The sequence below is a fragment of the Rhinatrema bivittatum genome, chromosome 16, assembly GCF_901001135.1.
Source record: "Rhinatrema bivittatum chromosome 16, aRhiBiv1.1, whole genome shotgun sequence".
NCBI lineage: Eukaryota > Metazoa > Chordata > Amphibia > Gymnophiona > Rhinatrematidae > Rhinatrema > Rhinatrema bivittatum.
Genome location: NC_042630.1, coordinates 28544368 through 28557231, shown reverse-complemented (window position 1 = coordinate 28557231; position 12864 = coordinate 28544368). Strand labels below are relative to the sequence as shown.

At 42.8% G+C, this 12864-nt stretch overlaps 1 protein-coding gene across 3 annotated transcripts in view; it reads left to right on the top strand.

Annotated features, from left to right (window-relative positions):
* Positions 1-12864, top strand: part of ASH1L (ASH1 like histone lysine methyltransferase) — a 295195-nt gene that overhangs the window by 109317 nt on the left and 173014 nt on the right. For all 3 annotated transcript variants that reach the window (XM_029580354.1, XM_029580355.1, XM_029580353.1), the window contains exon 3: positions 6120-10200. In XM_029580354.1, the coding sequence (XP_029436214.1) occupies positions 6120-10200 (4081 nt within the window). The remainder of the gene's footprint in view (positions 1-6119; positions 10201-12864) is intronic.

Below are 12864 nucleotides of genomic sequence, written 5' to 3'. Positions count from 1 at the left end.
ACCAAATGCCTTGTGATGGTTGCAGCTTCTCTCAGGAAGGAAGGTGTCCATGTCTACCCCTACCTGGACGATTGGCTAATCAGGGCCCCAACCCAGCAAATTGGTCGGTCCTCCCTGACCCTAACAATTCAAACTCTGCTTTCTCTAGGGTTTCTTGTCAATTACGAGAAATCCTACTTAGTCCCATCTCAGACCTTATCCTTCATTGGGGCAGACTTGGACACCTTACAGGCAAAAGCCTTCCTTCCTCATCCACGGGTTCAAACCCTTGTGTCCCTAGCTCGCCAGCTGCAGTCTCAACCTACAGCTACAGCTCGCCACTTCCTCATTCTACTGGGACACATGGCCTCCTCAGTTTATGTGACTCCCATGGCCCGTCTGGCCATGAGAGTCACGCAATGGACTCTGAGATTGCAATGGACCCAAGCTCTTCAGCCTCTGTCCTCCATTGTTCGCATCACCGATGCACTCCGTCTGATTTGTCCACCAGGCAAGAGACAATTCAACCTCCTACAGGGCTTGCCTTTTCTTCCACCAGACCCTTAGGTAATCCTCACCACCGACGCTTCCAACATCGGTTGGGGAGCCCATGTAAACAATCTACAAACTCAAGGGTTCTGGTCACTAGAGGAAGCCAAACACCAGATAAATTTCCTGGAGCTGCGAGCAATTCGCTATGCTCTCAGAACTTTTCAGGATTGCCTATCGAACCATGCAATCTTAATTCAGACGGACAACCAGGTGGCCATGTGATACATAAACAAGCAGGGAGGCACAGGCTCCTTCCTTCTGTGTCAGGAAGCTGCGCAGATTTGGGCAGAAGCCCTCTCCCACTCCATGTACCTCAGGGCCACCTACCTGCCGGGAGTAGACAATGTATTGGCAGACCAGCTGAGCTGTGTCTTCCAACCACACGAGTGGTCACTCAATCCCTTGGTAGCGACCTCTCTATTTCACAAATGGGGTTATCCCCACATAGACCTCTTTGCGTCCCCTCAGAACCACAAAGTAGACAATTACTGCTCTCTCATTCGGAGCCAGCACTCTCGGCCGAGGGATGCATTCTCCCTCACGTGGACAACTGGTCTGCTCTATGCATTCCCTCCACTTCCTCTTCTGTCGAAGACTCTCGTGAAGCTGCGTCAGGACAGGGGAACTATGATCCTGATAGCACCACACTGGTCACGCCAAGTGTGGTTTCCCATACTCCAGGATCTCTCCATCCGCAGGCACATTCCTCTGGGAAAGGACCCGCATCTGATCACTCAAAACGACGGATGCCTCCTCCATCCCAACCTCCAAGCCTTGTCCCTGACGGCATGGATGTTGAAAGGTTAGTCCTTCAGCCATTTAACCTTTCAGATTCAGTTTCTCGTGTCCTGATCGCTTCACGAAAGCCTTCCACAAGAAAATCTTATTCCTACAAATGGAAAAGGTATACATCATGGTGCACTTCTCAGTCCCTTGATCCCCTTTCCTGTCCAATCTCTAAATTCCTGGACTATCTCTGGCATCTATCAGAATCAGGTCTAAAGACCTCTTCCATTAGAATGCATGTCAGTGCGGTAGCCGCCTTCCATAAAGGTATCGGGGGTGTCCCTATTTCAGTACAACCCCTTGTAACACGGTTTCTTAAAGGATTGCTCCATTTGAAGCCACCTTTACGTCCTCCGGCCCCATCTTGGGACCTTAACCTGGTTCTTGGTCGCCTTATGAAACCACCTTTCGAACCCCTTTACTCCTGTGACTTAAAATATCTCACATGGAAAGTGTTGTTCCTTTTGGCTATCACTTCAGCTCGCAGGGTTAGTGAATTACAGGCCCTAGTTACCTATCCGCCTTACACTAAACTCCTGCAGGACCGGGCGGTACTCCGCACTCACCCTAAATTTTTACCTAAGGTAGTTTTGGAGTTTCATATTAATCAATCCATCATACTACCTATCTTCTTTCCCAGGCCACACTCCAACTCCGGGGAACAGACTCTGCATACCCTAGACTGTAAATGGGCTCTAGCTTTTTATCTAGACCGTACAGTTGCCCACAGGAAGAGCACTCAATTATTCGTCTCTTTCCATCCTAACAAGTTAGGGCAGCCTGTGGGTAAGCAGGCTCTTTCCTCCTGGTTGGCGGATTGCATCTCCTTCTGCTATCAGCAAGCTGGCATTCCTTTTCAAGACCGTGTTAAAGCACACTCTGTGAGGGCCATGGCGACTTCAGTAGCACACCTTCGATCGGTGCCGCTTCCTGACATCTGCAAGGCTGCAACCTGGAGTTCCCTCCATACATTTGCAGCCCACTATTGTTTGGACAAAGCTGGAAGACAGGATTCCATCTTCGGCCAATCTGTCTTGCGTAACCTTTTTCCAACATGATGTATCAACACCCTTCCACCTTCCCGGTAGGGTGCGGATGCCCTCTCCCAAATTCCACCCCAGTTGTTGTGCCTGTTGCACGCCGTTGGGTACATTTGGTGCATGTTAGGACATCCTCAGCTCGGTACTCACCCATTTGTGAGGACAACCATCCTGCTTGTCCTGTGAGAAAGCAAATGTTGCTTACCTGATGTAACAGGTGTTCTCACAGGACAGCAGGATGTTAGTCCTCACGAAACCCGCCCGCCACCCCGCGGTGTTGGGTTCGTTTTTATTTTATTTTTCGGCACTGCCTGTAGCTTTGAAACAAGACTGAAGGGAGACCCCTGCTGGCTGCAGGGTTAGTGCCGTGCTGGGCATGCCCAGTAGGGGCCAGTCAAAGTTCCTGAAACTTTGACAGAAGTTTTCCGTGGTTGGGCTCCATCCTCGATGTCATCCATTTGTGAGGACTAACATCCTGCTGTCCTGTGAGAACACCTGTTACATCAGGTAGGCAACATTTGCTTTCTTATGTTCTTATGTGCAAAAGAAACCATGAGATTAATCCTGCTCAGTAGAATTTATAATCTAATCAAGACATGTATGCAATGCCAACCATCCACAGACTGACTGAGCGCCCTACTCTTCAGTGACATCCAACAGTATGCAGTCAGCAGGCTTTGAGGGAGATGGTGGCATAGAGTGAGCAATGGGCTCTGAGAGAGAGACTTTGTTTTATTTTGGCATGTAGTAGATTGAGAAAAACAAAAAATCTTTGATTGTAGAACTGGGTATAAAGAATGCCTCCATCTTTGGCTGCTTTAGATTTTTAGGACATAACATAAGGCTTGCCATACTGGGTCAGACCAAGGGTCCATCAAGCCCAGCATCCTGGGCTTGATGGCAGGATTCCAAGGGGTAGATAGATTCCAAGTTGCCCATCCCAAGAAGAAGCAGTGGATTTATGCAATTGTCCCTCAATAATATGTCAGAGGAGAACATGCAAATTCTATTAGAGGTGGTTTTTGTTCCAGATTCATACATGTGCACGGACTGCACATGCATCCCAAAAAGAGGGCTCCTGAAGTTCCAGAGGAAACTTTCTTTTCTTTTGGTTTTTTTTTTGCACATTTTATAGGTGGAAAGTACCTATAGCCATTATTGTGTCTGTTTGACCATCTGTATGCATTCATCAGATGCCCTTTCCATGGACTGAAATGGCTGAACTTAGTAAGAGCATCTTTTATTAAGATTACTGCTCACCTGCCTAATCTAATTCAAATCCATCTACGGAATGAGCCCTTGATAAATGTTTGGGAGAGCTGTACCTCTGGGTCATGGTCTAAGCTTGCCCTTTTTCAGTACTATGCAGGGGGAGGCTTACATTTCAAAAACTACCAGAGATTAACTTGTATGCTGCTTCCAGCTTTGGTGTCTGTAAATCTTTCCATCTGTAGTCATGAGAGATTAGTTTTGTGTTTAAAAAGTGTCTTGAAAGATTTTCACAAGAATCTTTTACCTTGCTTAAATAAACTCAACCCTTTGTCTTTTTTATTTCTTCTTGGTTTGTTTGTCACCCCTCCCCATCTCAGGTCCTGCAACAAACCTGTTTGCCAACAAATGATCTTTTGCAGACTTTGAGTTACTGAAATATTACAAGTCTATACGAAAACAATCATTTGAATCCTTCTAGAAGTATACTTGATACGTGGTACTACTGGCCTTATAAAAATAGAGGGATTTAGTTTTTGCATTTTTTTTTTTTAAATTTTCATTCAAACTGTACTCCCCTGCTCCCTGAGGAGCAGCAGTTACTAGTGTCTGGTGTTTGTGAAATATGCTTCAATCAGTTTTAGTACTTTTCTGTTTCCCCAGTGAGGTTTTTTTGTAGTTTAAATAGAGTGTACATTTCTATGTATGGGTGAACTTCTGAAACAGTGCTTGCCAAAATGCATGAAAAAGTATCAAGGAATCTGTTTGACCTTTGAACAGAAAATAGAGCAAACTTGGTTAAGTATCTCCCATGCCTTTTTTGCTCTCGCTGTTTCATATGAATGCTGTGTGGTAGAAATATGGTGTATGGATGTCTGATCACTGTCTTGTAATCCCCGCTAAAAATCTTTGCACTAAGTCTACTAAGCAGCAGGAGCCACATATCAATCCTTTCTCTCATATCCTTTCTCATCTCTCAGTTGTGCACTTTCACCAGTTTCCTTCGGAGGAACACATTTATGTACTAGTGACTCTAACAGTTTTGATTTTTTTTAATTTGCCAGTGGACACTCATTCAACTAATACAAGATTGGAAAGTTACTCCATAAAGTGCACAAAATTTCTTAAAGCTTTCTTTGCATTCAGCTTTCAGACAGGGAAGTATAGCCGGTAACTTGTTCATAAATTTTGTTTTGTGTGTGTGTGTGTAAGTAGTAGGCCTGTGCATTCATTTTTTTTCTTTCATTTCGAATAATTAGCACTAAAAAGAAACTCAACAAGAATAATGAAAATGAGGGAAAAATCCTGAAATGAAAATTAAATAATTTTTTTGGCTGCATATCTCTAATAAATAGCCAGGGATGCCATTTAAATCTTAAGCGAGCCAGAGACTTGGCTGGAGTTGCAGGCCACATCAGTTGTTCTATTGGCAAGCAGTGAGAGTTGGCCATGGAAACAGATGCCTGTCATGTTGGGTCTGTCATGAGGGCCACAGCTTTGGACCTATGTGTTGGGCACAACTGGGGGAGAAGAGCCATATAGGAAGTGGTAGGTTGCAGGCCAGGTGAGTTGGGCACTGCAGTGCAGTGAGTTTGTGTGGGAGCTGTTATGAAGGGGGTTGCACTGTAAGAAGGAGAAGTGACATATCTTTCTCTTTGGTGGGCAAGACCTGATTAATCCTGCCAGCCTCACAGCTCAGGCCCTCTACTGCTCCTCTTGTTCTTTGGTGTTTTTTCAGTTTATCACATAACTTGAAAAATGACACATAGTCAGGCACCTACATTGTTCCACACTATACATGCCTTAATACATATATCGATTTTTACAGCCATTGATGCTAGTGCATTCAGATGGAGCAGAGGTTATTTATTTATTTATTTTTATATACCGACATTCGATCTCAATCAAGATATCACACCGGTTCACATTCAGGTACTGTAGGTATTTCTCTATCCCCAGAGGGCTTACAATCTAAGTTTTTGTACCTGAGGCAATGGAGGGTAAAGTGATTTGCCCAAGGTCACAAGGAGCGACAGCAGGACTTGAACCCTGGTCTCCTGGTTCATAGTCCACTGCTCTAACCACTAGGCTATTCCTCCTCCGAAGATTATTTTTGATACATGACAAGGTTATCTAGAATGTGACCCTTTCTGCTCATTACCTTTACTTGTACTAATGGCACCTACTTGCTTTAAAGTGTGACTCCTGTTGTAGCAGCATTTTCAGTTTCTTTTTTTTCTGCTATAACTATCTGCAGTCTTGTTCTGCCATCTGAGTGCAAGTGAGGGCTATCTTTCATTAGAAATAAACATAACTCAAGCTCCCTTAGAGGGGTCTGGCAGGCAGCAGTTATATCATTGTTTAAATGTTTCCCACTAAATGACATATAGATGTAGACAGAATTAAAAGCACCCTGTTGTATTACTTTATGAATTATTATTTTTGCAATTGGTGGTCACTAAAAGTAAAAAAAAAAATAGGAGACAGAAAAGCATTTTGTTCTTCAATTCCTAAAGCACTGTCTTTTTTTTTTTTTTTATTATTCTTTTTTAGGATCCTTCAGAGCTGTACAGGAAGGCAGGAGAGGGCACAGCTGTTGAAGGTCACACCAAGGAAAGCTCATGTTTTCATTCAGAAGGAGAGAAGAATTCCATGTCAAAGACCCTTTCTCCTTTGTGCTCCGAAATCACAGAACATGTCATTTCGAGTCCTTGTAGCCTTACTGGTTGCCATGAACCTGACTCAAAGGACAGATCTCCAGTCAGTGGGGCAAACAGTGTGACAGAAAAACTGGCTCAGCTAATTGCAACCTGCCCCCCTTCAAAGTCTTCCAAGAATAAAATGAAGAAGCAAGCGACTGGTATCTCTTCCAGTTTGGTTTCCAAGGACCCAGGGAATCCAAAAACTGACTGTCTCTCTCCAGCCTCTGAGCATGTCAAGCCTCTTTCCAGTACAGGTCATAGCAGTAGTAGTCTTGGAAAATCTGAAAGCACAGACGTTTTGCAAGAGAATCTGAACAATAAAATACCTGAGAAAAATGTTGGGCAACAAAATAAAGATAGTGTCTTAGAAAAATTTTCTGTTCGAAAAGAGGTTTCCAGCACGGACAGAGAGGTGTTTAGTGAAGGGACATCCATTCAGCAAGACCCATATTCATTTATGGAAAAGCCAGTTTCTGACTCATCCATGCCAGATAAGCAATCTCCAGTGTATTGCACTTCACCAGATTTCAGGACTGGTGGAGCCTCTGATGCATTGACAGTAAAGTCCCCCTTCAGTGCCGTGGAAGGAGGAAACCTTCCATCACCTTCATCAGCAGCATCTGTTACAACCTTAAACAGGACTCCCTCTGTGAGTTCCCCTCACACTACTTCCAATTCTTTGCTTACAAGTCCTGCAGCAGAGCTCTCAGAAGGTGTCACTGATCATACTGGAAAGAACCACTTCACTTCAGACAATTCAACATTCAACCTGTGCCACAGATCATTGAGTCACAGTTTGAGCATTGACACTTTAGGAGTCAGTAAAAATTTAAAAGATTCAAAGGCAGCTCATTTTGATACGACAAGAACACCTTCATCTGCAGGATCACACACTACCATTGGAAAAAGAAGCATTGCAGTTGAAGCCAGCAGTCGTGTACCATCTAACACCTCCATTGTTAGCTTTGCAAATTTGCTGCGTAACAAGCAGTTGCTAAAGATCGGTTCAGTCGTTGCAGTAGAGAAAAAATGCCAAGGAGTTAGGAATTTGAGCACTAGTCCGCAATCAAAACCCTTAAAAAAGAGAAAAGGAAGGAAGCCAAGGTGGACTAAAGTGGTAGCTAAAAGTGTAAGTCATCCTACAAAGGGATCAGAACCAGAAAGTCCAGAGCTTTTAAAAAGCATTTCATGCAGTACACTGTCAAACAGTAATCCTGAGCAGACTAAGCTAATAAAAAACCTGGACCGGTCATCTTTTGTGGACCATGAAGTTGTCAAATCTCGATTGCCAAAACTGAGCAAATCTAGTACTGGGCAAACTCTACCTTTGTTCAGTCAAACTGATAAACAGTTTCATAAACCCTATGGTATACAAACACAGTCTGTTAATATGTACAGTTCAGGTGACATTTTGGTAGCTTATAAGCCTAAAAGGGGGAGGCCTAGAAGTAAGGAAATGCCTCAACTGGAAGGTCCTCCAAAGAGGACTCTAAAAATCCCAGCATCCAAAGTCTTTTCAGTACAATCAAAAGAAGAACAGGAGCCCCCTGTTCTTCAGCCAGAAGTAGAAATTCCCTCCCTTCAAGGAAGCATAACAGGTCAACACTTCCCCAAAAAGAGAGGGAGGCCAAAAAGACAAATAAAATCACAGATGAAAATGAAGCCTCCCATCCTGTCTGTAGCAACTTATGTTACAGATCATGTGAACGAGATGCAGTCTGAAGGTGAGCGACATAGAAGTGAGGATCTTTTGGAGGGAAAGGAGCTTTCTAGATGTACAGAGGAAACTCCAAAAGTCAGTAGCTGTGGCATTACTGGTCTAAGCTCTGAACCCCACAAAAAATCTGCAAAGAGAAGCAATGGACAATTGATGAAAACCATTATCCGCAAAATCAATAAAATGAAGACTTTAAAGAGGAAGAAGCTTCTGAGTCAGATTCTGTCCAGTGCAGTGGAACAGAGCAACAGAGGGAAAGTGCAATCAAAACTGCACAACACCGTCTCAACCCTGGCTGCCACATTTGGTTCTAAATTAGGTCAGCAGATAAATGTCAGCAAGAAAGGAACCATTTACATAGGAAAGAGAAGAGGCAGAAAGCCCAAGGCTGTCTTAGATAGTATTTTAACTAGCAGCTCCAGTAGTCATGGTGTGCTAGAGAAATCTACCCAGCAAACAACTGAGACTGCACTTGAGCAAGCGCTTCACCCTATACTGCCCTCGACAGCAAATAGTTCTGAGGTTCTTCCTTCTCCAATCTGTTCTCAGTCCTCGGGCACAAGTGGGGGCCAGAGTCCTGTCAGCAGTGATGCAGGATTCATTGAACCCAGCTCAGTGCCATATTTACACATACACTCCAGACAGGGCACTATGGTTCAGACGCTTGCTATGAGAAAGGCTTCAAAAGGGAGAAGACGCTTGTCTCCTCCTACTTTGCTGCCGAACTCTCCCTCTCACCTGAGTGAGCTGACATCGCTAAAGGAAGCAACTCCTTCACCAATAAGCGAGTCCCATAGTGATGAGACCATTCCCAGTGACAGTGGAATAGGCACTGATAATAATAGCACGTCGGATCGAGCTGAAAAATTTTGTGGGCAGAAGAAGAGAAGGCACTCCTTTGAACACGTTTCTCTCCTCCCTCCCGAAACTTCAGCCGTTCTGAGCAGCCTGAAGGAAAAGCACAAACACAAGTGTAAGCGCAGAAATCACGATTACCTCAGTTACGATAAAATGAAGCGTCAGAAAAGGAAACGAAAAAAGAAGTATCCGCAACTACGAAGCAGGCAGGACCCAGATTTCCTGGCTGAGCTGGAGGAACTAATCAGTCGTCTGAGCGAGATCCGGATAACCCACAGGAATCGCCATTTTATCCCCCGGGATTTGTTGCCTACTATTTTCAGAATAAATTTCAATAGTTTCTATACTCATCCCACGTTCCCCTTAGATCCTTTGCACTACATTCGAAAACCTGACTTAAAGAAGAAGAGAGGCAGACCTCCCAAAATGCGGGAGACTATGACAGAAATGCCATTTATGCATAGTCTTAGCTTTCCTCTTTCCAGTACCGGCTTCTATCCATCCTATGGCATGCCTTATTCTCCTTCTCCCCTTGCTGCTGCTCCTATAGGGCTCAGCTATTATGGACGGTACCCACCTACTCTGTATCCACCTCCTCCATCTCCTTCTTTTACTACCCCACTGCCGCCCCCCTCTTACATGCACACTGGTCATTTACTTCTCAATCCTGCCAAATACCACAAGAAGAAGCATAAGCTGCTGCGTCAGGAGGCCTTCCTCACCACAAGCAGGACTCCACTCCTCTCAATGAGCACCTACCCCAGTGTTCCTCCAGAAGTGGCCTATGGCTGGATGGTGGAACATAAACACAGACACCGCCATAAGCACAGAGAGCACCGGTCTTCAGAACCGCCCCAGGTCTCCATGGATAGCCTGACTGCCAACAACTCATCAAGAACTGTTCTTGAGTCTCTAAAACGTTACAGGTTTGCAAAGGAGGGTGTAAGTGAAAGGTACAAACACAAAGAAACACGTAGATGTCACATGGCTTGCCCTCATCTGTCACCTGCGAAGGGCTTGCTAGGCAAAGATGAACAGTGGGTCAGGAGAGAGTCTTCTGAGTCAAGTTCACTAGCATTGGGATTGCAAACACCGCTACAAATAGATTGTTCTGAAAACAGCCCAGGTTTGTCCTTAGGAGGATTTACCCCCAGCTCTGAGCCAGTCAGCAGTGATGAACACACAAACCTGTTTACAAGTGCAATAGGAAGCTGCAGGGTCACCAGTTCTACAGGTAATGGACGTAAAAAGGTCACCGATAGTCCTGGACTCTTCACAGCCCAAGAATGCTTGCTAGGTCGATCGCTGAGAAAGGAACAACCATCTTCCGATGAAAGGGCCCTATCAAATTTGGCAGGTAAGAAACCTATTTGAAACACTGTAATTTTCTGAAGTTTGTTCATACACACATTCTAACAGTGTTAGAGGGGTGACCTCTCGTGCTCAAAATGCAAGGTATCTTTGTTCATCAAGGTGCAAGTGACAGCTTGGCTGGGCAGTAAGTTTGTTAACCTGGGGCACTAGAGCCATTAGTGGTGTCTGCATGTGCAGCATTTCCTGCAGTAGTGATGACATCCCTCCTCTGCTGCTGCAGTACAACAGATTCTCTTGGTAACAGGGAGAATCTTTCAAGGTCCACCAGCTCATGATGCATCTTGTCCAGCCAAACAGATACTTTCACCTTCCTGGTTAGTGAGAGCCCATACATTTAGAGAGCAGGCATTCATTTTCAGTTTATAGAAGTTGTTTCTTCTATAGTTCTAATTTTTTCTTCAAAGTAGATTTAAAAGTATGTTTATTTTTGTACATTGCATATTTGCCCGGATAACATTTTCTGGTGGGGTGCAGGTTAAATCTGAAGGGGTCCTTAATCACTTCATGGTTAAGTGACTAAAATTCATGGAGAACAAGCTAAAAATCCATAAAGTCAGTCATGTGTCTTTTTATTTAAAAAGTCTTTAAATAAAACATTGTATGAGTATGTATAGCTTCTAATTTGGTAACAATAGTATACATTCATACATCATTAGTTGCCTAGCCTGAAGATTTTTGTTTAAATCTAAATATGAATTTGATTTAGTATATTATCAGAAGTTAATGTATTATTAGACAAAGACTATCTTACATCTAACATGGCAATAGATAATTTTGCTTCTGTGCTCCCTTCTTTTTTTTTTTTTTTTTTTTAAATAAGATGCATTGCCTTATATCATCTCAACATTTAAATGATGAGATGAAAATGTATGAGTAGAGTTTTAAAAATAGAATGAGGTTTTTCAGGCAGTCCCTGTCTTCCAGTAAACAGCTCTTTACTGCTGCCTGCTGTGAATAGCAGAATCGAAGGAACCTGCTTATAATTTCTGCAACCTTGAAAATGCTTTTCCTTTTTGCAAGTAATCTCAGACCTGGTTAATCCACCAAACATCAGCTCCAGAAATAGATTCCCTGTTTAAAACAAAGAGTTTAACTAGTGAATTGAGAGCCAAAACATACAAGATAACCCAAGGTTCTCATCTCTGCAGAAGAACTCTTGTCACTTGAAGGTCACTGATTTTGTAAAACTGAGCCAATATGTTCTAGAAGTCATAGAACATGTATACAAGCATCCCAAATGCCTCATTTTGTACACTACAAGCATGCTGTACATTCTGTTTTGGCTGCATCCTCGCAAGGATTCCAGACACCACAATTCTTTTAAGGAGAATATAAAGACTCGCAGTAAGTGAAACATCTTCATGTACAGGTAATCCCCAAATTTTCTGGGATAATAACTGCAGAAGAACACATGGAAGGATAGAGATTTATTCTGACCAATGACTCAAGACATTAGTCTTTCCTGCTATCCTACTCTGTGATCTAAATTATACTAGATGCTTAATGAGTTGTTGCTTTTGTCTTGTTAAAATAAATTGGCTTGTTAAAATATTTTCATTTGTTTATGGTTTTGTGTTTATTAATTACCTGCTCTATAATTAATTATGGAAGAAGAAAAGCTTGAGTATTTAAAGAATTTTGATTCCTTCTACATTGCTGATTTTGCCCTTGACTATGAACTTGAATTGCTCTAAGCTGTGGCTCCTTTGGTGATAAGATGGTGAATCCCATAGTACTCTTTTCACACTGCATTTCAGTGTTGTCCTATTCCCACTATTAATTAACATTTGTCTTCTATTTATAGCTACTGTTATTCTCTTCCTGGATTGTTCACATCATTTCTACAGTCTTTATCTAAAAGTCTGGATTCACTGCTGGTATTGGAGCTGCCACCGTCTTTTCCAAAGTGCTACTTTCTTCCAGCAATCCATAGGTGACAATCATGTAAATATTCCATTACTGTCTCCAACAAACTCTGACATGATGATATAGGCTGTATAGATGGTTGGGAGTATAGCTACCGTATGAGCTACATTTCCACTGCCTGTGACCTTAAGCAAATTTAAACTCCAAAAACCTCAGACATGTGGCAAGAGGTAATAGATTCTAAAACTGTATGCAGACCAAACTGTGATTCTTTCTTCTCCAGGGGCATCGTGCATACGTTCCTAGCAGAATAACCTTACATCCCTAATTAGACCTCAGATATGGGGGTACTTAAGGACAGAATTGTACATAAAGATTGGTGAAAACCATTTGCAACTAGTGCTTAAGTTATTTGAGGGCTAACTATCTGGGGAGAACTTAATACAGGTATTTCCCTATTTGCAAAAAAAACCTTCAAGTTGCTCAGGATCAAAAAAGACAAACTTAGCATTCCCCATCTTATTCTGACACTTACAGGGATATTGCGAAGCCCCAGTGACAACCCCTTTCTGATTTTTTTTTTTTTTTTATCAAAAATGTTTTTCATCTTAATTAATACAAGCAACATCAAGAATTAATGCTATTGCGTGACCCACTCTTAAGTCTGAAAAACATTTTCAGTGTTCAGTTTTTTGTTTGTTTATAAAATAAAAGAAACAAATAAAATATCCTTATCTGAAATCTGTCTAGGAATCTACCAGATCTGCTGATAGTTCTGAAT